The sequence below is a fragment of the Saccopteryx bilineata genome, chromosome 1 (genome assembly GCF_036850765.1).
Source record: "Saccopteryx bilineata isolate mSacBil1 chromosome 1, mSacBil1_pri_phased_curated, whole genome shotgun sequence".
NCBI classification, from domain to species: Eukaryota; Metazoa; Chordata; class Mammalia; order Chiroptera; family Emballonuridae; genus Saccopteryx; species Saccopteryx bilineata.
In genome coordinates, this window is record NC_089490.1 from 124,818,979 (window position 1) to 124,845,186 (window position 26,208).

The window sequence follows — 26,208 nt, forward strand, 5'->3', positions numbered from 1 at the left end:
GGCAACTCTAGTGTCTTGTGGGCACTGGTAATGCTATACACGCTGAGTTGGACATTTACAGCGTTTTCAAAGGTTTAGTATGATCTGGCACTAAAAGAAAAGATAGTGCATAGAAAGGCACAAAAACAGGAGCAGGACATGTATTTGATATCAATGAAACAAATTTTTTTAAAAAGAAACACATATAGATAATAAAGTTAAACAAATGCAACTTAATATACTATTGCAAAGAACAACCATGATTTCTAATGGGGCCTACAGTAGAAATAAATCCACAGGAAGATAGAGCTGTGTTATTAAGATCCACACAAACATAAAAATGCCCACCACACGCACAGAAGTGAAACTAATGGCAGAAATTGCAGATTTCCACGGCAAACATATATTTTAAAAAAAGAAAAAAGGCTGGTATGACCAATGACCATGAATTGCTCAGGATTACTGCAAAAATACTATCATAGTTTAACTGACAATGTTTTTCCATTTCAGTGCATAAAGTAATGGTTTATGTTATAATGTACAGCATCCTGTATTCAAGTAAGTCAAGTAAGTGTGGTATATGTGTATAATGATATGAATGCCTTTCAGCTAGGAGAAAGGGGGTAGAGGGGAATGGAAAGCAATCCATGTGTGCTGATATGGAAGGATCTTCAGGACAAATTGTAAGTGCAAAGACAAAAATACAAACAAAAGTGTTCACAGTATGGCTACCATTTATGTGGGGGGGGGGGGAGAATAAGAGAGAGAGAACAGATAGTGAGCCAGAAACAGTGTTCACTAGGGAAACTTGACATATCAACAGCTGGCGTTATAGAGCAAGGAAGAAAGAACAGACTACTCATTAAAGAGTGATGGAACAACTTGGTGCTCATATAGAGAAAAATTAAAATTAAGTCCTTCACACAAAGGTCACTTCCAAATGAATTTCATTTCATTAGAAAAAACAAAACTCTAAAACAAACCATAAACAAAGGTTTGTTGAGACCTTGGAGTAGAGAAAAATTTCTTTACAACATAAAAATCACAAAACATTTTTAAAAACTAAATTAAAATTAAGTACTAGTAAGAGTGAAAAGACACAAAAAGCAAACTACACACTGAAAAACTATTTGCAATACATATATCTGACAAAGGATTTCCACAAACTGGAGCAAGGAAGAGGTTGCTGCTTAGCACTGTATCCCTAGACCAAACACCGTGGCTAATCTACAAAGATGTTACCACATACAGGGAAACAGACTGGGAGTTCTTATTTCACCACTTTGGGCCTCAGTTTCCTCATCTCTAAAGTGAAGCCAGTAGCATCTACGTATAGAGTTGCTGTCAGTTAATGCACAGAAAGAACTGAACCCAACAACAGTAGGAGGGCTTTATAATACCAGTAATGGCGAGGCTGACACACCAAATAACTATTTCATCAAAGAGAACCAGGACTTTCCTGGAAAGCAGCAGGGTTTTCTCAGGTTGGAAAAAGTAAGATGGGCCATGGGCATCTTGCTGGGAGAAATAACTCTTTCAATAATTTCTGGGGTCACGCTGGCTGGGTTACTCAAAGGATAAAGTGTTGTCCCAGTGCACTGAAGTCGTGGGTTCAGTGCCCGGACTGGGCATCAGACAAGAAACTATCAGTGAGTGCACTACCAAAAGGAACAATTAAGTGGAATGAGTTGATGCTTTTCTTTCCCTCTCTCCCTCCCCTCTTTTCCTCTCTCTTTCTTTCTCTCTCTCTCTCAGATCAATGGAAATTTTAAATATATATAGATATATTTTTTAAAAATAATAACAATAATAATTCCCTGGATTGTATATTTTCAAACAGTTCATTGCAGCTTTACATGCCAGTAATGGGGAAATGGAACCCCAGCAAGGGGCACAGGCAAAGTGTGGTGGAGGTCATGTCCAGAGTGGAGAACCGGCAGCAGTTAGAAGTGAGAGACTGGAAATACCCAGAGTAACCTGGATAGAAATGAAAAAGAGTGCTGAAGGGAAAAGTTAAGAAACACAATGAGATCTATAAAGAGCAAAATCCTTTATATAAATTAAAATGACAGACATACAAAGAAATAAGGGATACTTAAAAACACCTACAAACCAAAAGAATCTTCACTCAATACAGGAGAGTAATTTCCAAAGTGGGAAGAGGAGTGGAGTGGGAATTAAAGACGAAAGGGAATAAATTATGCCCCTCACAGAAGGTGTAATTAGTAAGCAGATGCACCATAACTCCAGAGAGTAAAAATAGAGATAATCACAATTGTCCTCTGCAATACAGTTGAAATAGACAAGAGCAGCCTCAAGAAAGTGTCCATTGGCAGGAGAGTTTTGATAATAACAAGCTGATGGTCACAGATATAAGCAATGCAAATAAGCTGGGTCTCTAAAAACAGACTCATGGAACAAAAATACTAAAATTGGGCTGTGAATTTGAAATATGTTAACAGAGTTATGCAAATAAGAATATAATATTGTTTGTAAACAGTGAAATGAATATAGAGAGGTAGGCAAGAGTAGGTTTACAGCTGTGAGTATGCAAAACAGTTTATCCTTGTATTATTATTAATTATTATATTATTAATTTATAACCTACTTTTGCCCACCCCTATATATATCTCAAGTTGGAAGAAGAAAACATTAAAAGTGTGAGCAAAACCCAAGTTAATGATTACAAACTGCTGTTGTTACATCTACTTTTCAAATCTATTCAGCTTCTTTGCTTACAGAGGCTAATTATGAAGAGAAAAGATAAGATGTATAAGTCTAAATAGACAAATGCAGTAAATAAAAGGAATTTTTTCATGGAATTGTTATGATTATTGGTTAAATTATGTGTAATATAACAACTTTACAAGGTGATAAAAGAAAAAGAAAGACATGTCTATAAAATGAGTATGTCCTTAGGCTCTCTTGGAGTGAAACAGAAATCAAGAACCACTTGGCAGCCAGATTTTGAAATGCAAGCTCTAATGAAAATTTTGTACTGAAATATTTCCAGTAAAGTTGTTAATGAGAAAATCATTTATATCAAGAGACTTACAATGTTTCTGCATTATTCAAATTGTATTCTGTGTATCTCAGGCTAGGTATTAACCAAAAGCAGACTGCTTCTGTAGCTGAGCTCAATACTAGAAATATGCAGGGGCACTCCAATATGGAAGTAAATGAGTTAACTGAATATGAGAAATTAATCAACTTCCAAATGAGCCAAGATCAGTGTGTCTTTGAGTGCAGCTGGAAAGTCCTATCTGCTGATAGTCCACAGATCTTCTGGGACAGCCTGGGACCTGGTCAAAGATGGCTGAGTGACCTGACTCCACACAGCCTGGAAGGTAGTCCCCACCATCAGACTCAATCCTTCTAGCGACACTTACTCTCAGTCCTGATATTATTTAGGACTTTTTCATTCCACGATCTGTCTAATGGAGAGAATGATAAAATGGGACTGACTGAAAAAGTGGAAGGCTAGGAGCAATAATCAAAGGAATTTCAGAGGTTGTGGTGGTGTGTGTTGTGCTATTGACTGTGGTCAAAGCATCTGTACACTTATCAGAATCACTGAGGAAATAAAAGTCTGTGTTCATATAGCTGTACCTGCCTAGAGTTACTAAATAGGATGAAATTGGATAAAATAAATGCTGAAATCTGTAAACCCTGGCTTTTCTAGATGTAGCATTATTAAACAACCAATATTAAACCTGACAGTCATGTAATTTTAGCTTCTTATCTGGTAAGAAAAAATTTAGAAACTACTTGTGTAGATGTTTTTTATTTAAATATTATGACTTCAAATTTTATCTTAATTTGCAACTGACAATACTTTGAAGAACTAGAGCTTTTAGGTTTTCTTAAACCTTTTTAACAATCTATAAATATTTCAGAAGATATTGATTGAAATAATACTGAAATTCTTTTAATATGAGAACTATTTTAGAAGTATAAATCATTTTGCTTTTAACATAAATGTTTTACAAGAGATTAACATATTAATGTTTAGTATTTTGTATAATAATGTGAACTTTATAGAAAAAATTGTATTTCAAATTTCCACCCACTGGGAGTATAGTATTTTTATTAGCAATCCCTGCTCACTGATTATGGGGAAAGACGGCATTTCACTCTCACTCCAAGTAATCCCAAGACTTCAGGATAATGAAAATAAAAAGTAGCAGCTCTTCTTCCTTCAAATTTCTAAACCCTGACTACTCCCAGACCTGAAGGAGTCCTTCCAGGACCAGAGACACTAGACTGGTACTCTGATGCAATCATGGCTAGTCTTGATTAGAGGAAAGTAAAAAGCCTTGCTCCTCCTTGCTCACTGACATTCAGATCCATGATGCCTTGTGCTGTACCAGCAGAGTTGAGTAGTTGTGACAGAAAACAGATGGCCTACAAAGCCTAAAATATTTACTCTGGTGCTTTAAATAAAATGTTTGCTGACACCTGGTATTGATCATCTGGAGAAAGGAGTCATTAATAATGCTATTGGGGGCAGGTTCACACTGTACCCTAGAAGTTTCACACAAGAATAAACAGTAACTTCCCCACTAAAAGCACTCCAAAACAGGGGGTCTGGTGGTACCTCAGTTCCAATGAATGTAGGGCGAATATATAGACTAGTAGATGTTGAATATGGGACCCATTCTTGATCCAATTTCACAAGCTGCTGAATACACTTCATAAGCTCTTCCTTGTCAAATTCCTGAAGAAATAAAAACACAATGAATAATGAAATTTTTTTCATTTGTAGCAAGAAAAAATAATCTTCGTGAAAGCCTTAGACTGTTAAAAAAATAATAAACCAAAACAAAAATTTTTTTTTCTGTGATATTCCCTCCCTAAAATTCTGATGGGACAATGGGTTATCCATATGGGGAAAGTATAAAATTGGATCCTTACCTCTTACTACACCCAATATCAACTATAGTTGGGTCATACACTTACAAGAGTAAAACGTAAGACTTTTACATAAAAAAATACTATAAGGTCTACCAGAAAGTTCTGTCCATTTTTGGAATAAAACATAATACAATTTTCTTACCGTCAATAAACTTTATTAAATATAATTGCCATTATTATTAATGATTTCTTGCCAGTGTGAGGGCAATTTGTATATCCCATTTTTGAAAAATGTTTTATTTTTTGATGCGAAAAATTGAACCAGTGCTTGTTTGATACCTTCTTCATTTTTGAATTTTTTGCCCTTCAAAAAATTTTGTAAGGACAAAAACAAGTGATAGTCAGAGGGTGCTAAGTCCGAGGAATATGGTGGATGTGACAGACATGCTTCTGTAGCATTTCTTCCTTGTTGAAACTTGTAAAAATTACAGTGGCATAAATGAACTTTATCAGTAGTCATGGGTCCACTATGGCTTCACACATAAGACTAACGTGAATCAACTTCGTTTTAGTTAATTTGCTATGTCAGTATGTATACATTAAGTGATAAAAATAGAGAGGCACACATGCGCCAAATAAACATGTGCTTATGTGTTGAAACGTTGTGATGGAAACGGACAGAACTTTCTGATAGACCTTATATATACATGTATGTGTATATATATATACATATTTTTTTTCACCTTAAGGTAAGAAAGAATTCTTAAATAAGAAACATAGAGCACAAATTATAAAAGGGGGAAAATGGATAAAATTTGACTACTTAAAAGTTAAGTAATTTTGTTCTTCAAAAGATGTAAGAAGCAGCAAACTGGGTGAAGTTATTTGTAACATAACCAACAAAGGATAGTACTGGAATAAGTTACAATATCCTGAAAATTAGTTAGAAAAAGACAGATTACCCAGTAGGAATACGGGCAAAAGCTAAAAGCAATTTATTTCTAAGGAAAAAAAAAGTTTTTCATATACTAAGTGGGTAACAATTTGTAAAATAAGTAGTTTCTACTCACTTGGCAGGATAGAGAAACATGCTTTCAGAGATGTGATAGGTTATACAAGATAGAAATAAGTCAGAATCGTGCATCTGAACAGAGCTCATACATCAGAATTTGGCTATTCAAATACTAACTTTTTAACAACAATCACGGTGTAGTGATATTACAGAAACTGAGACTGCTAATCATACAGAACACACCATCTCCCTGCATCACCTGCTCAGGTCCCTGGTACTGCTATCTAGAGATCAGATTTAGTGATTTTCAAACTTGCATCCACTCTCTTACCCTTCATTCTGTGTGACTTCAGGCTAGTCATTTAAAACTCTGAGCTCAGGTGTTCCCTTCTGTACAAAAGTACTACTAAAATTAATAATACATACCTTCTTGACAACAGCTTATTGTTATGATTAAACAGAGGAAGAATGTAAAACTACATAAGACAGTTTGTAGCAGAGTTGCTATCTAAAATATGTGACTTCCCTTTCCTTCTGTCCCTAATTGTAAAGTTCTCCCCAGTAATCTGTCTGTAATGGTAGAAGAGTGAAATTGGGACCAAGTCCAAAGAACTCATCTTAATTTCCCTTCTGCTACCGTATTAGGGCCTCTGAAGGAGGTGAGTTACAAAAATAGAGAGCATAAGGAAGAGCCCGACTAAGAAGGAATAGTTATTTGGGCTTAGCAGCTCCCAGGCTTCTTTAGTTTGGGCTAGGTTCCTGAGGGCTCCGTACTCAGAATTCAGAAAAGAAAAGACTTCTTTAGTTTCAGAAAGGCAGTGTGATCACATCTCAGGCACAGGAAGTAATCAACATCACCTCCATCTCCATGTGAATCTTAGCATTCAATCCAACCCACCTTCTATTGAATTCTGCTATATAACAATGCCATGCTAGGATCCAATGGCCATGAGAAACTATTTTGATATATTTTTAAAATAAATATTGGGATAAAATGTCAAAATAATAAATAACTCTATACTTGCTAGTGTCTAAAGCAACTAGACAAAACATCCCCAAAGTCTCTGTGTGGCATACCATGTTTCCCATTTTCAATATTATTAATTCACACATTCTTTAAATTTTATTTATTTTAGTTTCAGGTATATTTTTATACCTTAGCTTTTCTCTCCCACACAAACATTAGTTCCCCACACACACTCAAAGATACAGACTATGGAATTCCCAAATGTTATTGGTTACTTCCTTACCTTTCTACCTCACTAATTACAAAGTAAATCAGACATAACTTGAATATTCATATGGTTTGTACTGAATATCTAAGTTATTTGAAATGAATTCTTTGCTGGTGAACTAACAGTGAACCAGTCCATCAAGAGAAACACAAAAGAAATCCTTAAATTTACATACCGGCAATGTTGCCCTCAGAGCCGACTGGTACATTCTATCCATGTTGAGGTTTGGCCGAAAAAGTCGAATTTTATTATCCACTCCTCGATATGCCTTCAATCCTTCAAATAACTGTAGATCAAAGAGAGATAAACCTTAAAGGTTAACTAAATGAAACCGATCACTCGTCTCTGGATGCTCACCTCCCCCCGAAAGCTGCTGACACACACTCCACCAGGGAGCCCTACATCTAGAAACACAAACAACTGACAGATTGGGTATTGTAACTGGCATAGAAAGAAGTCATTTTATTCCCAAAATCTGGTGGGGATTCAGAGTTATCCTGTGCTTAGGCAGAGCCATATTGCTAAATAACACATTTATGAGGGTTGGAAGAAAAACATCCCCAATTGCACAGCATAAACCCGCAACAGGCAGAAACCAAAAGCCCCGGGGGCACCTCTCAAAATACCCACACATCTTTTTGCTTAATCGGGCTCATTCAACTCAGGAGAGTGGAGAATCTAGAGGTGACCAGAATTGGTTCACTCCCCAGAACCAGAGAAACCAAGCAGGTCAAGGTATGCTGTGTCGGGGCTATGTCACCTTTCTCAAAGTGCCGCCCCAGACACATCACGTCGCAGAGATGGGAAAAGACTGAGAAGCAGGTACATACTTGCAAATACAGAGATAAAAGAAAAGTCAGTCATTTTAATGGGAAATTTTAACACAGGTTCTCCAGGTAATCAATAGAACACACATGCTAAACTGAATAAAGATAGGAAAGATTTGAAATAGAACATCACACTAAACTACTGGACAAACAAAACCTAGCCCACACCACCTGCAAAAGGCAGTTTTTTTCCCACGTTTTACTCCAGAAGATAAGCCAGAAATATAACTAGAAAATGTCCACATTTTAGAAAAGAATAAACCCATGAGTCAAAGAAGAGAAATAATGGAAATGAGAAAACATATTGAACTAAATGATAATGAGAAGTAGGGCCATTAAGAGGATTATAGCCTTAAAGCTTATATGAGAAAATAAATATAAATCATGTAGTACAATTAAAAAGCACAAAATTCAATGTTTTGAATAACTCATTAAATAGAATCAGCGTAAAGCTTCAGTTAAAAGATAAGGTTGTCAGATTGGATTCAGCTAAAAAACATCTAAAACAAAAAGATATAGAAAGCAAAAAAAAAAAGATATAGAAAGCAATACATCATACAAATACAAATACTTCCTAAAATAGAGCTAGTAGGTGGAAGAAGTAGATAAATTAGGATTAGATATTTAATGCACAGCATAGTGAATAAATAATACCTGTTATTTTAAATAATACTATGTTCTAAACTTCAAGGATGCTAAGAAGCTAGATCTTAATTGTTCCCACCTCAACCAAGAAATGATAATTTTTTAAAATAATAGAGAAATTAGCTAACGTTACAGTGGCAATCATGCTGCAATAGTAAATATATCAAATCAACTTAATATACACCTTAAACTAATAAAATGTCATATGTCAATTATATATTTGTAAAAAGCTGTGGAATCATATTACTAAATAAAACAGATAACATCATAAAATTTAATTTACTTCACAATTTTAAAATTGTATGCATTTGATGTAGGTTCAAGTAGATGCAAAGATTATATAATATTGAGCAATATAGATGCAAAATATACAAAAGGATAATTTAGGTTTCCTAGATAATTAAGAGAAAAAAGGAAGTTTCTTTACATGACAAAGGATATCTAAAATAAACTTGCAGTAAATATTATACCTAACAGTAAAATATAAAGCTTGCTTTTTAAAACTGGAAACATCATAAATTGTCTGCTGTGACTACTTTAATTCAATATTCTACAGCCAGTATAATAAAGCAAAAATAATAAAATAAAATGCATTTGGTTTAAAAAAGTAAAAAATAAAATTGTCATGGATCAGGAAACAGAAAAGAACAAAAACCTAGAAAATCCAGAAAAACTGACACAATCTCTTAAAATTGTTTGTTTAGGCAAGGTCGCCTGAGGCAAAACTATTTTCCTATGTAAAAAAAGCAGGTGGAAGATAATATTATTTATGATAAAATTAGAAGGAATATTAAGGTGGGAAAAACCTAACAAGAGAAGTGAAAGAACCATAAGAAAGATATAAAACATTACCGAGTCATTAAAGACCTAGCTAAATGTACAAAGCAATCTCATGCTCATGGATAGAAAGATGTAATATGATAAAGATGCAAATTCTCTTCAAATTGATGTATATATCCAATGCAATCCAAATGAAAATCATGTCAGGGCATTTTATTTTATTTTAACAAACTGAATTATGAAAGTTGATTGACTTGACAAACTAATCTAAAAGTTATATAAAAACTGAAATGACCAAAAATATTTAAGGCATGACAGAAGAACAAACAGGCTCATCAGAGCAAACATCAAAGACTCACAATGATTTGGAGATTAAGACAAGGTAGCATTTGTGCAGGTAGATGAGTAAAACATTCAAACAGAATAAAGACCCAAATAGATAGGACAAGGTAGATCCAGAAACAGGCAAATGACAACATAGCAGAGATGCCATGACATATTAGAAGAAAAAGAACAGTCTTTTTAAATGTTGCTAGGACAACTGGGTATTTGTAGCAAAAAGAAGAAGGAGGAGAAGAAGGATAGGGAGAAGGGGAAGGAGGAAGAAAAGAAAGAAGAAGAGGAGGAGGAGGAGGAGGAGAAGGAGAGGAGGAGGAGAAGAAGAGAAGGAGAAGGAGAGAAGAGGAAGAAGGAGAAAGAAGAGGAGGAGGAGGAGAAAGAAGAAAGAAGAAGGAAAAAGAAAGAAGGAAGAAAGAAGAAAGGAGAAGAAGAAGAAAAAATTGAACCCTACTTCATATAAAAACTAATCACCTAACTGTGAAAGACAAAAATCAGTAATATAGGAGGACATCTCTATAATCCGGGGGTAGGAGAAGAAAAGTTAACCAAGGTACAAAAGAATCAAACCTTAAGCAAAGATTGGTAAAATCGATATTTAGAACCTTAAATGGACTTCTCACCATCAAAAAAAAAATTTTATATAGAGAGTAAAAAAAGTGTAAAGATATTTAAAACATATATAATAGACAAAGGACTCATATCCCAAATATATAAACTACTTCTACGAATCAAAAAGAAAAACACAACAGAAAAGTGAGTAAAAGATTCAAACAAGCAGGTTTGTCAAATAAGATATCCAGTTGACCAGTGAACATGAAAACGTGTATGGAAATTAATATCACAGTAAGATACCATTACACTAAATTGGCTTCAACTTTAAAATCTGACTATACTAAGAGCTGACAAGGTTGTAAAATAATAGAAATATTTATTCATGTCTGGTGAGTATAAAAATTGGCAAAACTATTATACAAAAAGTTTCTCTATTCTTGCAAAATTGAAAATATATCCTATGACTAGAAGTATCATTCCTAGGTATATCTTTAAGCAGTACTTCTCAAATTTCTGGTGTCAGGATGGTCTAAAATTTATACTCTTGCCCTGGCTGTTTGGCTCAGTGGATAGAGCGTCAGTTTGGCATATGGACATCCTGGGTTAGATTCCCAGTCAGAGCACACATGAAATGTGACCATCTGCTTTCTCTCCCCCTCCTTCTCCCTCTCTTCTCTCTTTCCCTTCTCAAATCAATTTTCCATTGATTTGAGGAGAGAGAGAGAGAGGAAGAGGGGGAGGAATAGAGAGAGAAGTATCAATTCATTGTTTCACTTAACTGTTCCCTTTGGTTGTGCACTCACTGATACCCTGTCCGGGCATTGACCCACAACCTCAGTGCATTGGGACAATACTTTATCCTTTGAGCAACCCAGCCAGTGCGACCCAGGGAATGATTGAAAGAGTCATTGTTTCCCAGCAAGATGTCCATGCCCCATCTTTTTCCATCCTGAGAAAGCCCTGCAATCAACTAAATGAAACAATTAAGTGAAACAAGTTGCTGCTTCTTTCTCTCTCTCAAAGGCAATGGAAAAATTAATAATAAGTAAATAATATAACTATTAATTAACTTAAAAATCACATTGGCATTCTATAATGTAAGTGCGTCAGTATAAGAGAAATGGTCATACCTATGGAAAAGTCTGAAACATGAATGTTTAAAACACAACATTTGGAAAGAAATCCTTGAAATAAGTATCAGCCTAACTTAGTGGGTGTTAAAAAAGGAAAGAAAATAATTCTGAGGGCAAGACTGTGTCTAGTTTGTTTACTATCCTACCCCAAGCACTTTGCACAGTCCCAGGTACATAGCTGACACTCAACATCCATTGAATGAGTGAACAGGAAATGGAGTGCATATGCCTCATGAGAAAACTCAGGGACCCTGAGGGTCTCTGCACATGGCAATCACACTTCCAAAATTCCTATGGTACTGTTCCAATATATGACCTGTTAAACCTAAGCACCAAGCACACAGAGAGGTAACCAAATGCATCACTCTATGACCCCATTTATCACTGATATATGTAACAGACTGTTTTTTCAAAAATGGCCACACAATCTTTCAAGTCCTTCATGATCTCCTAGAACGTTGATATTCCTCATCAAGAGGTGAAGTGTGTATCTTCCTTTTGAATTTGGGCAGGCAGGTCTTTTGTGACCACTACGACCATAGAGTATTGCAGAGGAAGGCTATGATTTTGAGGTTAGGTCATAAAAAGCACAGACCTTCTATCAAGGTTCAGTTGCTTGCAACACACAACTTTGGACCTCAAGTCACAGAGCACATAGCCTAGCTACTCTCGGGACGCCATGCTTGACAGACCACATGGACAAAGAGTAATGCCAAGAAAGCTCCAGCTTTTCTACCACCGCCTCTTTGAATTTCACTAAATGTGCGAGGCAGGAAGCTTTTGAACCAACTCCAATCCTAGTTACTATCTGATAGCAACCACATAGGAGACAACAAACAAGAACCACCCCACCATCCTAGTCAACCCCTAAAATTATGAAAGATATAAAATAATAGTTGCTGATTCAACTTTTTAATTTTGTTATGTTGCAATAGATAACTGATATAATACACAATCCAATTCTTAATGCAAAACAATCCCTGTATTGATATTATGCATGGAACACTAATAATACAGATTTCAGTTTTTATTTAACAAAGAATAGCAGCAACTGAAGATTATTAAAAACATAAAAATCCTGGTGACAAAAATCTAAATTGTCAAAATACATCAACTCATTTAAATAGATTTCCAGTGAGTTTTAAAAACGAATGACCATCAAAATCTTTAACTTTCAAAAATAACACTAATCCTTTATTTACTTCCCATAAGTGAGTAGCTCTCAAAATGTACTTGGAAGATATTACCATCACATGGGAACTTGTTAGAAATCAGAACCTCTGAGGTGCAATCAGGTGATTCTGATGAGTTATTTGAGAATCACTGCCCTAGGCTTTGCCAGACTTCTTCTTTCAAATTTGTAAGTACTTGAGTTCATTTGCTCTTCATTGTACACAATGACACATTTTAGAAATGAAGAAACTGAGGTTTGAACTCAATGCTGAAAGAACTTATCCAAACTGTTCCAGTTAAGACACAAAGATGGGAATGGAAGCTTAGATTTCTACATTCATCATTTAGTGGGTACATCAGGGCAGTAAATATGTTTCCAACCATTGGAACTTATAATTTTAAACAAATTAATTGGACAGGCTTTTTGTAATTTTAGTGTATATATTTTGAGGTAACATCACAGGAAGAATGAGCCTGGGATTTAAAGCTGACTCTTCCTTTAATGCTGTATAACTTTGAGCAAGAAACTTAACTTTTCTGAAACTGCTTCTCTAATAGACAATAATAGTGCTTTAAGGGTTAATAATAATAACTAACAACTGGCTCTCATTATACACCAGGTATATAGCTCTGTATGCTTCAATCAATCAGCTTTAATACAGGGGTCCTCAAACTTTTTACACAGGGGGCCAGTTCACTGTCCCTCAGACCGTTGGAGGGCCGCAACATACAGTGCTCCTCTCACTGACCACCAGTGAAAGAGGTGCCCCTTCCGGAAGTGCAGAGGGGGGCTGGATAAATGGCCTCAGGGGGCCACATGCAGCCCGCGGGCCGTAGTTTGGGGACACCTGGTCACTACCTCAATTTCATAGGTAAAGAAAGTGGAAGCACAGAGTCATTAAATAACTTTCCCAAGTCATGGAGCTCCCTATGGCTCAACAGAGACAGAATTTGAGCCTAGAAACTTTGAATCCAGACCCATATGCTTCCTCACTTAATAAAATGAGATGAGCCATATAAAGTAACCAGTACAAAGTACATTGCAGAAATTCAACAAAAACAGTAATGTTATCATTTATTGTTATGAATACTCGCTATTATCATCTTTTAGTTCCTTAATAGGTAGACATTGTTTATTTCCAGCACCCCAATATTCTGGGAAAGATGTCCAACACATTACAAATAAGTAAAAGAAAACTAGGGTCAAGAGAATGGTAATGTATTGTGTATCTGGCTAAGCGTAAATCCTGAGAAGGACCAAAGAAACCATCTCTAAATATTTAATAATTTATACTTATAATTATTCCACTCATGCCTGAAGGATGACATTTAATTACACGTCTCTTAACATGAAGAACTACACATTACTGCTGGTTATAAAAACATGTACCGATAGTTAGCATTAAAATCTATCCATAATATTGAACTCAGTGGCCTCTTCTCGATCATTAGAAGATCTGAGAAGACAAGTGGTTTAGTAAAAAGTAAAAGTACAGGCTTTTTTATTGCTGATTTTCTTACGAAGCATCCTTCCTATTTGCTCTAAATGACTTTTTTACTGGCATAGAAAACTCAAGATTATCTAAAAAATTAGTTCTTAGGACTTACCTTCCGTGAGAATGTTTAGAGGAAAAGTTTTAAAGACATCTATGATCTCCTTGAGTAAACAGGATAAAGTCTGTACTGTCTTAAAAGCTATTTGAGCAGGGGGGGCTACTTGGTGCCCACAATGAAGAACAAGCATGTTACCATCTTTCAATTCCATGTACTTACCTCCACTGCATACTGCAAAGCTGATGAGCCAGGATGCAATGACAGGTTTTGAAAAGGCTTGATATGTGGTTTCTCCCACCCAAACTTTGAGGACCACTCGATTGTCAACATGTGATCAGTGAAAATGGTTCCGAAAGCCACAGTATTTGGGTCTGGTTTCTCTTTTAAAATGGTAGCTGGTGTGATTATTAGATCTTTAGCCTGGGAAAGAAAAATCAGAAAAATTAAATACGAATACTGAACATCTACTGACTACAGTTAAAGAGGGTTAAAAAAATTTTAAGTCACTGGCCATCAAAAATAGAAATCAGACTCTTTTTTTCTATCCCCAGAACTTGTTTATCTTATCATTATAATTGCAACTCTGTGTCTTTTGACCACCTTCACCCATTTCTCCCATTCCCTACCCCCACTTGACTTTTAAATGTTGGCAACTAACACAGAAATTTAACAATATGTAAGCCAAAGAAATCATGCCTACATTCAGAATTTGGCCTGCTGTTTGAAATGTCGACAATGTACTCTGCCTAATAAATTATCAGAACCAACATTCAATGATATTTAGAAACAGGAACAAAAATAGCACATGGGGTAAAATGACGCAAAAAGAACACATCCCCTCTTTATTATCACAGGGCTCACGTTGAGCAGTTGGCAAAGATGAAAGGGGCGCCTTCAATAATAAATGTAGCAACACCAGCAATAACTTGTTAAATTAAAAGGAATGTCATTAAAAACTGGACGTCTTGGTGATGGTTATTATACCTTGACACACCAGCAATAACTTACTAAACTAAAATGAATGTTATTAAAAACTAAATGTCTTGGTGGTGGTTATACTTCAACTCCCCCAAAGAATTCTTGGCTGCCTTAAACCCCCATGGGAACTGTAGAAGGAATGAGAAGAGCGAAGCAACTGTTTTCCTCTTTAAACACAGAGAAGTAGAAAATGAACACCAACATATTAATCCTCTATTCTGTGCTGAGGAAACAATGAACAAAGGGAGCTATTACTGAGAGAAAGATAAATAAGAGTAATAGGAAATAACCTCACACAACAGTATTTCACCAACACTCCACATAGCTAGCTTGCCCATTACAGGTGACTACACACATAGCATACAAATCACAGACAATAATAATACCATCACTGACATTTTAATAGCTATATAATGTGGACAAAAACCACAGGTGAAGGAGATTTTTGACCAGTTATAACAATATTAACTAGGCACATGTTCATCCTGTTAACAGGCTATAAGGAAGGTCAAATTCCACTTGCTTTAACCAACACTCAAAAGTACTTATCCACCCCCCACCCCAAAAATCAAATACAAAACTTCACTTTATATCATCAGTTCTTATCATTATTTTTAAATGATCTAATTACTTCTGATTAATTCACTGTCTTACAGCTGCCTTAGTCATTTGGTATATTATGAATGATAGTCAGTTTTATTTTTAGAATAATATTCAGGCTGAAGTATATTCTAAAGCAACCAGAAGGCTCATTGCAAATCTGAAATGAAACACAATTATTTCCTCCAAAGCTTGGTCCCTATTTCTGACATTCATGGTACTTCCTACTTCTTTAATTCTTAATCCTTAATTTGTTGAATAAGAGTAATGCATGTTTATTTTTACTTTAAAATGTGACTACAAAGAAAGGAAGAAAAATGAAAAGTATAAAATCCCCATCAGTACCCCAGTCACCACATTCCCATTTGCCAGGGATGATCTGAAGGTCATTTATCCTGCTCACATTCTCACAACCAGTCACTGAACTGAGACATTGTCCATTGTCCACTGAACAGCCCATAATACCATCACTGACATTTTAATAGCTATATAATGTGGACAAAAACCACAGGTGAAGGAGGTTTTTCCAGTATTTCTTTAATAAGTTTGACTCCTCAGTTTCTATTAGCCCCTCAAGTAGCAAACACACTGCATTTGCCCCCTGTTCAATGTCCATGAACAGTTAAATGGCCACAGGTACAAGTCCAAATATTTTAGCCCAGCTCACTCCCTTTTCCAGTTCTACATCTCACTAATGTTCTGCATAAGTCTTTACTTATTGCTTATCAATGCATTCAGCTGCACGGAAAGCAAATATTAACGGGAGTCTGTTTTGTTAAAGAACAAGTCTAGAGGAGCCAGGCCTGGCAGTACTCTGGACCGTCAAGTTTTGGTGATTTTCTTGGCATTTCTTCTCAAGGTCAGAAAAGGTTGCTGTGGTTTTAATAATCTAACCAAAGTCTAAAAAAGGAGTGGTGAGAACAGTACCAAACTGTTTAAAAAAATTAAAATTTGGCCAAAATTTCCCTTATGTCTGATTGGTTAGACATGTGTCACATGGATCTCTAAGCTGCAAGAAAGGGGAAGAATGCAAGGTTGTCACCCAGGGATGGTCAGCAAACTGCAAACAAAATCAAGGTTCTGTAACAAGGGACAAGAGGTGGCATGGGCTGTATGTAGGGTTCACATGAGCCCAGTGCAGGAAAACAGTAGCCGTCCTTAAAGAATTCTTGTTTCCATGCTCTGTCCAACACGGAAGGAGAGCCAGAAGGACTAAACTTGGCTACAGAAGCCCTCCCCACCAACACACACACCTTTTTTTGCCCCTGCTCTTTCCTCTACTGGTAACACTGGATATGAGGTGCCTCCAGTTCACTCAAACTCTCCTTTCTTCCACCAGCAGTGAGTGTGAAACTGTTGCACCCCATCTGGCACAGTGACCTGCTGTAGCAGCCTCAGCTTTCAAATTCCCTAGCTTTTGCTTCATTTACTGCTCTGACCATCCCTCTAGAGCAGGGGTCCCCAAACTTTTTACACAGGGGGCCAGTTCACTGTCCCTCAGACTGTTGGAGGGCCAGACTATAAAAAAAACTATGAACAAATCCCTATGCACACTGCACATATCTTATTTTAAAGTAAAAAAACAAAACGGGAACAAATACAATATTTAAAATAAAAAACAAGTAAATTTAAATCAAGAAACTGACCAGTATTTCAATGGGAACTATGGGCCTGCTTTTGGCTAATGAGATGGTCAATGTGCTCCTTTCATTGACCACCAATGAAAGAGGTGCCCCTTCCAGAAGTGCAGCAGGGGCCGGATAAATGGCCTCAGGGGGCCGCATGTGGCCCACGGGCCATAGTTTGGGGACCCCTGCAGAGAGACAGCTCACTCTCCAAAAGTCTTCATTTGACTCTATAAATTCCTTTTAATCAATATGAAAAATAGGGAAACAGGAGTCATGTTTCTTTATTGTGTTGGCCAAACTCATTTAGAACAGTAACTGTTATACATATCACTTGTGCCTGATTAATTCAGTTCTAAACTTTACAGAACTTGGATTGATCTTCATGGTTTGGAAACTGACATAATAGTCTGCTATATTTTTTACTTTTTTTTAGAGAGAGGCAGGAAGAGAAACATTGAGCTGCTCCTGTATGTGCCCTGACCCAGGAATTAAACCGGTAATCTCTGTGCTCTGGGAGGACACTCCAACCAACTGAGCCATCTAGCCAGGGCTTTTCTTTCTTCTTCTTCAGAGAGAGAGGGAAGAGGGGAGGTAACCATTCATCTGTTGTCCCACTCAGTCATGCATTCATTGGTTGCTTTCTCTGGGTGCCTTGACCAGGGAATCTAACCTTGTAACCTTGTTATTTGGGGAGGATGCTCTTAACCTAGACTGAGCTAACCAACCAGAGCCAGTTTTCACTTTTCTAAAAAAACTGTACTTATTATATTTCATAAAAGACCTTTTTGTTGTTACAAACACAGAGTCAATGTTAAGAATGATCATGGCCCAGTATATAATTTTTACTTTACTGAATGTGCTCTTTAAAATACCCCTGGATCACCCGTAGCGAGCCATTGACCCAGAGAGAGTTGTCAACTTAGTTAACAACAAAACAGAGATATTGAATAATATGTATTTTTTTGTTGTTGTTTGTTTGTTTTGTATTTTTCTGAAGTGAGAAGCGGGGAGACAGACAGACTCCCGCATGCACCCAACTGGGATCCACCTGGCAAGCCCACTAGGGGGCGATGCTCTGCCCATCTGGGGCTATTGTTCCATTGTAACTGGAGCCATTCTAAAGCCTAAGGCAGAGGCCATGGAGCCATCCTCAGCGCCCAGGCCAACTTTGCTCCAATGGAGCTTTGGCTGCGGGAGGGGAAAAGAGAAACAGAGAGAAAGGAAAGGAGGAAGAGTAGAGAAGCAGATGGGTGCTTCCCTGTGTGCTCTGGCTGGAAATCAAACCTGGGACTTCCACACGGTGGGCTGATGCTCAATATTGAACCAATAGGCCAGGGCTGAATAACATGTTTTTATGTTCAACATAGTGTCCTTGTAGTAAGAACTTGCTAAAATTAGTTAAGTTCCTAGAAACTGAATATAAATTATTACATTACCACATACTAGTTCTATTTTGATAAAGCACTATATTAAGACATGCAATTTCTTAATGATGTGAACAGCAACCCTCTAACTTCCTGATTTGTACATAAGGATTGTCCTGCATGCAGTTTTTCTAAGCCACTGTTTGATGGCTTCAGAATTTCATCAAGAAATCCAATTACCCTTTATTTGAGAAAATTCCTGCATTTCTGGAAACAAAAAAATAACAACTGTTAACCTGAGTTCAAAGAGAAATTACCTAAGAATACTAAATTTAAACAAGTAAGCGATACAGTTGAATGAGGTTGACAAGTTAACAATATTAACAAAAGGTGTGTTATTGGTCTAAGTAGGCATGAAATACAGTTCTAAGGTAAAAAAATCATTAGCATAAAAGAAACATTTTATAAACAATTTTTATCAGTGTTCTTTAGAAACCAATTTTTTTTATACATTTTCTTTCTAAAGATGAATAAAAATTATCCATAAAATGATACTTTCTCCTGCACAACTAATCTGTCTCTTCCGGGTGCCCATGTTCCTTGCTGACTTCAAGTCAGTATGTTTCATACCATATGCTTGTGGAAGAATCTGGAAGGCCACCATAACTGGACTGCAAAATGACAAGAGATACTGAAATAGAACGGGACATTTTAAACAACAATTTCCCGGCTCAAAACACATGTTTGGGTAACCATTTGCTCGGAAACAGGGAAGCCCATAGCAGGCTAGCGCAACTTGGTGGAGAGCGGCTGAGGGCGGGAGGAGCCAGCAGTCTGGCACCAGCCCAGGCTCACCACTGGACACTGCACCTGCACGTCTCTGCATGGGCCACACACTTCCGCTTTCAAAGACTATCTCTGCGTTACAAATGTATCAGAACTTACATAATTTTGTTCTATAATAAATGCTTTTTTCCTCCACTCTGTTTGGAAGGTGTTAGGTGCTCTGTTCATTATTATAAGAGACACTTGAAAACTAATAAGGAGGTATGAGAGAATTACAGAGAGTGCTGTACTCCGTGGAGATGGGTAAAGCAGGGGGAATGGAAGAAAGAGACAGCTGACCTTTTCAAAATAAAGCAAACTCTGGAGTTCACAAAAAGATTCCATGGCATTCCCCAGCAGTAGGCATCTCATTGCCGGGCTCTGATAGAAAACTGCATTCTCCCTGTAAAATGACTGCTTCAAAATGGGGGAGGGGTTGCAATATGGAAACTATCCAGGATTCCCAAAGCATCATTTAAAAAGTATAAATGAGGTAAATCAAGAAAGAGATTAAAAAATATGTCAAAAGCAAAGACGGCCTTATAAAATCTACCATTTTCTCAAGTTATCAAGTTTTTCATCTGCCTCATCACATAGGCACTATGAATACAACCACCATTAGAACACATTTTGATAGAAAAATTCAAGTGGTCAAGGTCAACATGCCGCCCAACAACTAAAATCTAATACGTAGAGGTCTAAATTAACAAATAAAAAAATTATCTGCTTTGTAAATTTTTTACTTTGCAAAAAAAATAAAAATCATTGTATGTATTAAGGTATAAAGAGTGCACTCCCCCTCCTGGGAGCACACCCACACCCTTCTCCTCCCCCCTTCTCCAACACCGTTCCTAAACTCTAAGGCACCCCACAAAACGTGACCAGAAGAGCAACTGGCAGCAGCAGATCACAGGCTAACCCCCTGAACCTGTCTCCAAGGCCCCCTTTTTTCTGACTTTCCAGTGAGCCATCAGCAACTCACTTCTTTTCTGTAACATTTCTAGTAAACCAATATAGTCCTGCCTAGTCTCACCTGTTTCTTCTTCTATCCTAGACCCGTCCTTGTTTCACTGTCCCCAGCTTTAATAAACGTACTCTAAAAAGGGGGGGAGGGCATAGAAAGGTATAAAGACCTTTTGGGAAAAACTGTACTTATCTATACCTTCTGAGGAATTAATTTACTGTATAAGATGACCCTTAGAGGTTATCAAGTAGGAGTCCCTTCTTTCTCATTCTTTAAGGACCCTATGTCAATATCTAAGTCCCACAAGATGTATTATTAGATTTTAGTCATTATAGACTAACAAAAGCAGATTGGCTACAATGTTACAAAAGATATTATAGACAAATAAAATTCTCAAATTTATTTTAGTGAGGAAATTATTATATCCTATTGTTTGTTTTTTAAAAAATCCTGAAAGTAGAGGCCTTATCTTGACTATATCTTTTGATTTTCAATGCCTAGCATGGTCCATGGTACTTAGTAAGAACTGGATGTGTGTGTAAAACTGACGTGTCAAGTTTCAAGCCCTCTCTGAACTCTGCCAGGATGTGACATCATTAGGACACTCTGTGCTACAAACAACAATTGACAGTGACTGAAACAGGCAGCAGGAGAGCAAAATCAGGCTTAAAGAAATAAATACCTCCTTGGTTGGGGAGGGACAGAGGAGGTGGAGGGGGAGGTGGAAATAATGATCTATAAAGAGAATAATAACTTACACTTGTATTTTATTGATTTTCAAAGTACTTTTACAAGATTCTCAGTAGTTGCTCACTATTCCTCTGTAAAGTATGAGATTTACGACATAAACCCGTAAGTCAGAAAAAAAGAAAATACAACTCTTTTACAATATTAGGTGCTGCTTAAAGAGAAAAATCCTGAGTTTAACATTTTCCACAGATGGAGTGAGGGTTATATTTATTATACAATTAGATGAACCTTTCGGTGAATATTTACAAATTGATTACTTTCCCAGAAAAAGTTATGGTTTTTAAAATACAATAAGCAATTAACTGCCAGGTAGTCTTAAATATAATAAATATACTACTGCTCCCCAAAATATTTTTTGTCTTAAGAGTGGAATTTAAAATGCATATCACCATGTCAAACTACTGTATAACTGCCCCAAATGTCAACAAGAAAATAATTCATTCGGTTGAACTGTCGTTTCACTTTATCTCTGGCACATAATTTACCTTGAAAGTTCTCATGACTGCATCTGATCCAGCTTCTCTGGTACAATCTTCCAAGCATCCATTATTGCAGTCCTTAAAGAAAAAAAGAATTAAACCCATTATGTCAAACCAGGTAGGTAACTGGGGCCTGGGGTAATCAATATTACTCACCATTATACCGTGTGCTCTGCTGCCCGTACTCAAGCAGGAAAAGGAGGATGCAACACCCAAGCACAGCCCCAAAGGAGAGCGTCCTGAGAACAAGGCCCTTCACTTCCCACCCTGCCTGAGGTCTTAGCTGATTTTTGTCCTCCACTGCTGGCTTACAACAGACTGCTTAAAACCCAGGTTCCCCTACAGAGCCACAGTTCACCAGCAAAGAACAAGATGGTAATTGTCTCCCTTATATCCGAGCAAATAAGTCTAGACTAGGATTTTAAGCCATTTATAGAAAAATCTCACAGGCAGGCTCAAACCTCGTGATCCCATCAATCACTGGCACACAATAGCAAACCTGGAAGAGGAATGCGGCGGAGAATGGACCATTTTCTCCCCGGGCAGGTTCCTCCGATGCAGGCGCAGGGACAATGAACCCCACACACCAAGGACAAAACCACATGTAATTGGGGGTAATTTAAAAGATATTTAGGGACACAATGGAAGAAAGATGAATTAGGAAAAGATGCAACCTGAAAAAAAAAAAGAAAGAAACAACCTAATCTGTAAACTACGGGAGTGGGGGAAGAAAGGGATCCAAGGAGTCAGAAGGCTGCGGGCAAAATATTTCTGGGTGGCGAAGGCACGCAGAATGTGGCTGTCAGTTCTGGCAGCTCAGAAATCCCGCTCCCGCCTCTTTCGCCAAAGCTGCTTCCATGGCGAACCGCACGTCCCGGCGGTGGTGGTGCGCGCAGCGCTCTGCTGGGTCACTGTGGGGGCGCTTTACACTTGGCTGGCGGGGCCTCTCCGAGGCAGAGTTGGCAGGCTGGGACCTTAGATTTCAGGCAGGGCTGCGGGGACAGGGGCCGCCTTGGTGGAGGCGGAACTGCGGGGCAAGGGGAAGCAGGATGTTGCGGGCAAGGGCAGCAATGCGCCCGGCTAGGCCCGCTTGCTTCCAAGACCCGGAGTCTAATCCGCCCTCATTTCTCAAACGCCGGGGCCCCAGGTACCTGGTGAACGAGGGCTGCAGTGGCACGGGGCAGGCTGGCCATGGGGAGGCTCGGGAAGCGAGCGGATGCGGAGAGTGGATGCGAACGCGGGCGGCGTGGCCAGACTCGAGCGCACCGACTGTGTGGCGAGGACCGCCACCGCCCCGGGCCCAGCGCAAGGGCCAGACAAACGAAACCACGCAGCCCCTCCAGCATCTCTGAAGGAGGAGCCTCTACCCGTCTGGTCCCTCCTCAATCTGGAAAATCAAAGCCCTAGTCCCTGCCACCGAGTCTCTCCGCCTGGGGCACAAGGAGTGCGAGTCACCAGGGGGCACTTCACGAGGATCCTTATTTATTAAACAACTCATGAGTAAGCAGCACGGACATGGTCCTCGGATAAGGCGAAGGCAACCTCAGGGAAATATATTTACATAGGGCAGATTTTCTGCTGACAAACGGACAAAAGGCAGCACCGCCATCCCCACCACCGCCCTGTCCCTGGTCTCCTTGCTATACCCCTGCAAGTTTGCAACCCGATTTGGACAGTTGTGCGTGGGCTCTTGTCTGCCATCAACTCGCACGTACAAACTAAGTCGGATTGGTAACTTGAGGTGTTGCGAGGCTAACGGTCTACATTCCATAAGAGCTGTGTCTACTCAGAAACCTCGACGCCCCTTTGATCTACCTAGTTAGTCATCATGTTCAGGCAAAATACACCATCAGAAGCTCCCAATGAAACTGACAGTTTTCTGATACAGGTCTGTGATAGCAAGATAGAAAGAGGTCTGGGAAAGTGATGTTTGAAATATGACTGGAATAGAAAAGGAATGAAAGAAATGCATACTACCGGAATAAGAAGAGAAAAGAAAGATTGTAATACCTATTGTCTCCTCTGATGTGTTCCTCCTCCCCCCCACCCCCCTGTAGTAGGGCAACGTCAGATTAAATTAAGGACTCTTCAAAAAGGCTTTTAAATCAATAGGAAGTGGCGACTTAGGCTGGCTTGAACTGGGGAGGGGAGGAGGACAATTTAGTCTGGTTTTAGAATATTTTCTACAGTCCTAAAGATAATATAGCTGCAATCTTATCAGAAAACAACATTCCTTTCCTCCATACCCCCCTCCCTTCAAACGAGGCTCAGAAAAGCCTCTTTTACTGGGGTGGAGTCCCAACCTCCAAATACCATGCAGCCCAGGAGGGTCACGTCATCAGAGTGCCTCAAGAAAACTGGAGTCCCTTTCAAAAGAAATTTCAAATCAATCTTAAATTAAAAATAAGGACTATGTGAACTTTAGAGCTACTTGTTTGAGACTCCTGCCCCAAGTTTAAGAATAAGAAACCCTTAGTTGAAGAATTATAAACAACTCATTCCTTATTTGCATTCAAAAGGTTGATTTAAATGTCTACACTAGACATCCATTCAGAGCCTGTTACTGTTTTACAGATAGTGACTACACACTTTCAATTTTCTTGCAATTTTAAAATTTACCTGATATTCCTCCCTTTTCATTCAAGAGAGCATATATAATACAAGAATGGTGGTATGAAAGAACGACCACAGTACCACGCTACCTTTCCTCCCTTTCGGAGCCCAAATCTGTGAAAGTGCCATCTGTATTAACTTCCTGATTTCCTCCCCCTTCAAGTGACTATAGTGTGACTTCTGTCCAATTATTCTACCTACACAAGGTTCCTAATAGCCTACGTTTTGCTTAACTCAATGGTTTTATTACTTGTGCATTTCCTTGCTGCGTCTATATGCTGATGGCTAATTTTTCATTCTACCTCTTTCCTGAGCAGTAAGTACTTGATAGTTTAAAAAAAAAACTGTCTAAAATAGTCTGATATATGTGACAAATGTGAAGGCACTGGGCTAGCAGCTGGGGAGGCAGTGTAAGCCTCCCTGCTCTTCAGCCAGGTAGAAAAATGATACTTATCATTAAACTAATGATAAGTTAACTAACATGAGATAGTTAACTAATCTCACAAAGGTAAAATTGCAAATGTAACAAGTGAGACCTATGCTTTAAGAGCCTCTAATTATGAAATGTGACAGACACAGAAAGGCCTGAAAACGCTTTCCAGCAAGGTATATCTAAACAAAGATCTGGAGGATTAAAAAAGAAAATTATTATAGGAAGAAGGGGTGAAAAACATCTAGAATAAAATAAGTTTCAGGCCAAAAGGACATCTCAGAGAAGGGAAGGGGCTTGGTGACTGCAAGGGCCCTAAAGGGAGCCCAGACTGGGGTAGAGAGACACACAGAGGGCGCTCAGTCCCCGGGGGGACTAGCAGGGCAGATGGTGTAGTGCCTTCTAGGGAGAGTTAAAGGATAAGTTTCACGCAAAAAAGGTAAAACCATGACTTTCATATAGATATAAAATGAACTTGTATTATAGAGTTGTTTCTGGAGCTCATATAGTGAAGGTATTACGAGACAGATGTTAAAACTGACTCCAAGAACAAATATATTGCTGGATCTCGACTAGTGAAAGTGTTTTTTTCCTTATCCCTTACTTTACCTCTCCCACCCACCCTCAGCAATCACCACACTGTTACCTGTGTCCACGAGTTTTTTCCCTTTTTTCTTTTTCTTTTTGCTCAATCCCTCCTCCACCGCCTTTGCTAATGGCTTAAATCTGACTTCTTCCACAGTAGGGGAGAATAGTTCATTAAACTTCAGAATTTAATGCGTATTTGCAACAAGAATTACTTTGTGTTTTTATCAGCTATCTATAAAATTACTCAAAAAAATTAAACAATGTGAAAATACAATGAGGGACCTGTGGAATCTTAAAAACAAGAAGAAAACATTGAGAAACAAACTCACAGATAGAAAACAAACTGATGATGGCCAGAGAGGAGGGAGGTTGGAGACAGGGTAAAAAAGGTCAAAGGGGTTGGAAGTACAGATTGCCAGTTACAAAAATAGTAACCAGGATGTAAAGTACAATTTTAGAAAATAGAGTCAATAATAAAACTATAGATGGTGTCAGATGGGTGCAAGACTTTGGATGATCACTTTATAAGGTATATAAATGTCTAATCACTATGTTGTATTTAAAAATGAATTTTTTTAAAAAAGGAAAGCAACAAAAAGGTTATGATTATATTAGGTAGGGAATGGGAGATAAAAGGTCGAGAGGATGGAGGCGCACTCTGGGTGCAGTTTGGAGGTAGGAGGGGCCTGCATGCGTGTTTGTGAGAAAGCTATTACAAAGTCCATATGAGATGATCCTACTGATAGCTTGGACTTGGCAGGTGGTAGGTGAAACAGATGTAGGGAAGCAGTCAGGTTTTAGCAGTCTTTAGATAGAATGGATACGAGAAGGAATATGGGAGAGAGAGGTGCCCCGGCAGGCTCTTTGGATTCTGGCTTGATCTACTGTTTGGCAATATTACTAAGT

At 38.1% G+C, this 26,208-nt stretch overlaps 1 protein-coding gene across 4 annotated transcripts in view; it reads right to left on the reverse strand.

Annotated features, from left to right (window-relative positions):
• BCAT1 (branched chain amino acid transaminase 1) overlaps positions 1 to 26,208 on the reverse strand; it is a 108,959-nt gene that overhangs the window by 45,571 nt on the left and 37,180 nt on the right. The window contains exons 1-5 of one of the 4 annotated variants that reach the window (XM_066264794.1): positions 22,823 to 23,009; positions 21,678 to 21,749; positions 14,303 to 14,503; positions 7,256 to 7,366; positions 4,577 to 4,696 (exon numbers count right to left, since the gene is read on the reverse strand). In XM_066264794.1, coding sequence (XP_066120891.1) covers positions 4,577 to 4,696; positions 7,256 to 7,366; positions 14,303 to 14,503; positions 21,678 to 21,749; positions 22,823 to 22,864 — 546 coding nt within the window. In that variant the 5' untranslated portion in view covers positions 22,865 to 23,009. Of the gene's footprint in view, positions 1 to 4,576; positions 4,697 to 7,255; positions 7,367 to 14,302; positions 14,504 to 21,677; positions 21,750 to 21,827; positions 22,151 to 22,170; positions 22,539 to 22,822; positions 23,010 to 26,208 lie in introns of those variants that run through there. The other 3 variants (XM_066264796.1, XM_066264801.1, XM_066264798.1) reach the window with 3 other exon arrangements.